This window comes from Penaeus monodon, chromosome 33 (assembly GCF_015228065.2).
Source record: "Penaeus monodon isolate SGIC_2016 chromosome 33, NSTDA_Pmon_1, whole genome shotgun sequence".
Lineage (NCBI taxonomy): Eukaryota > Metazoa > Arthropoda > Malacostraca > Decapoda > Penaeidae > Penaeus > Penaeus monodon.
In genome coordinates this window covers 11811867-11812744 of record NC_051418.1, presented here as the reverse complement: position 1 = coordinate 11812744, position 878 = coordinate 11811867, and the positions used below count along the sequence as shown (strand labels likewise).

Below are 878 nucleotides of genomic sequence, written 5' to 3'. Positions count from 1 at the left end.
CACACACATAATTATGAACATCACTAACACACACTGGTTTGCCCAAATTTAAAAAAATTTTAGTGATGCATTTGACAATCTTTGGGACTTGCTTGCTTCACAGATTTAGCCGTGATCAGCGAAATGAATTTGACCAGCGTGACCAGAGGAATGACCAGCGCGATCAAAGGTTCAGGGAGCCGCCACCAAGCCGTGAACCTCGTGAGACTTTCAGTCGTGGAGATCCTAGAGACAACAGGTGAGGAGGTTGATATCGCGTCATTTAAGGAGAGTTTTGTGAGTAATGTTGCTTGGATGACACTTTTTTCTTTTTTCTTTTTTTGATAAGTTTGTAGTAAATTGGATATAGTAAATTGTAACTGTATTGAAGGTTCATATCTCAATCAGCCAAACCCTAGGTCTTTTTGTCCTCCCAATGCCCTCCTCCGCATACCACACTATTACATATCACAGCCCTACCTCATGGTATATTATTGCCTCTTTATCATTTATACAATTTGATAATTCTGGATACATCTAAGTACATCTCTTCTTGTTTTATATAGTTAAAGAATGATAGTTTTTTTATGTATTTATAGGTAGTCTATCTCATTTTCATTGAAGCATGAGGGATGACTGCAATAATTTTTACAAATTTCCACTCTACTGACAATCTTTGTATTTTAGATATGAGAATGAAATATACATTTTCTTGTGTGTAAACTTGTGCAGCCAAATTTTTCCATAGTGAAACGTAAATCATGCATATTTTGTCGATAGGGGACAGGCAAGGAAGAGGGATTCTGGTCCTTAGAGGTTAAGGTTAGAGAATTATAATAAAAGGAGAAACTAAACTCCAAACAAACGACAGGGAAAGGGACCGTGACTCCAGGGGATAT

The 878-nt window shown here is 37.2% G+C and overlaps 1 protein-coding gene across 1 annotated transcript in view; it reads left to right on the top strand.

Annotated features, from left to right (window-relative positions):
* LOC119594040 (cleavage stimulation factor subunit 2-like) overlaps window positions 1-878 on the top strand; it is a gene marked incomplete in the record, with an annotated part of 17186 nt that overhangs the window by 13403 nt on the left and 2905 nt on the right. Inside the window, 2 exon segments of the mRNA XM_037943068.1 lie at window positions 104-238; window positions 851-878. Coding sequence (XP_037798996.1) covers window positions 104-238; window positions 851-878 — 163 coding nt within the window.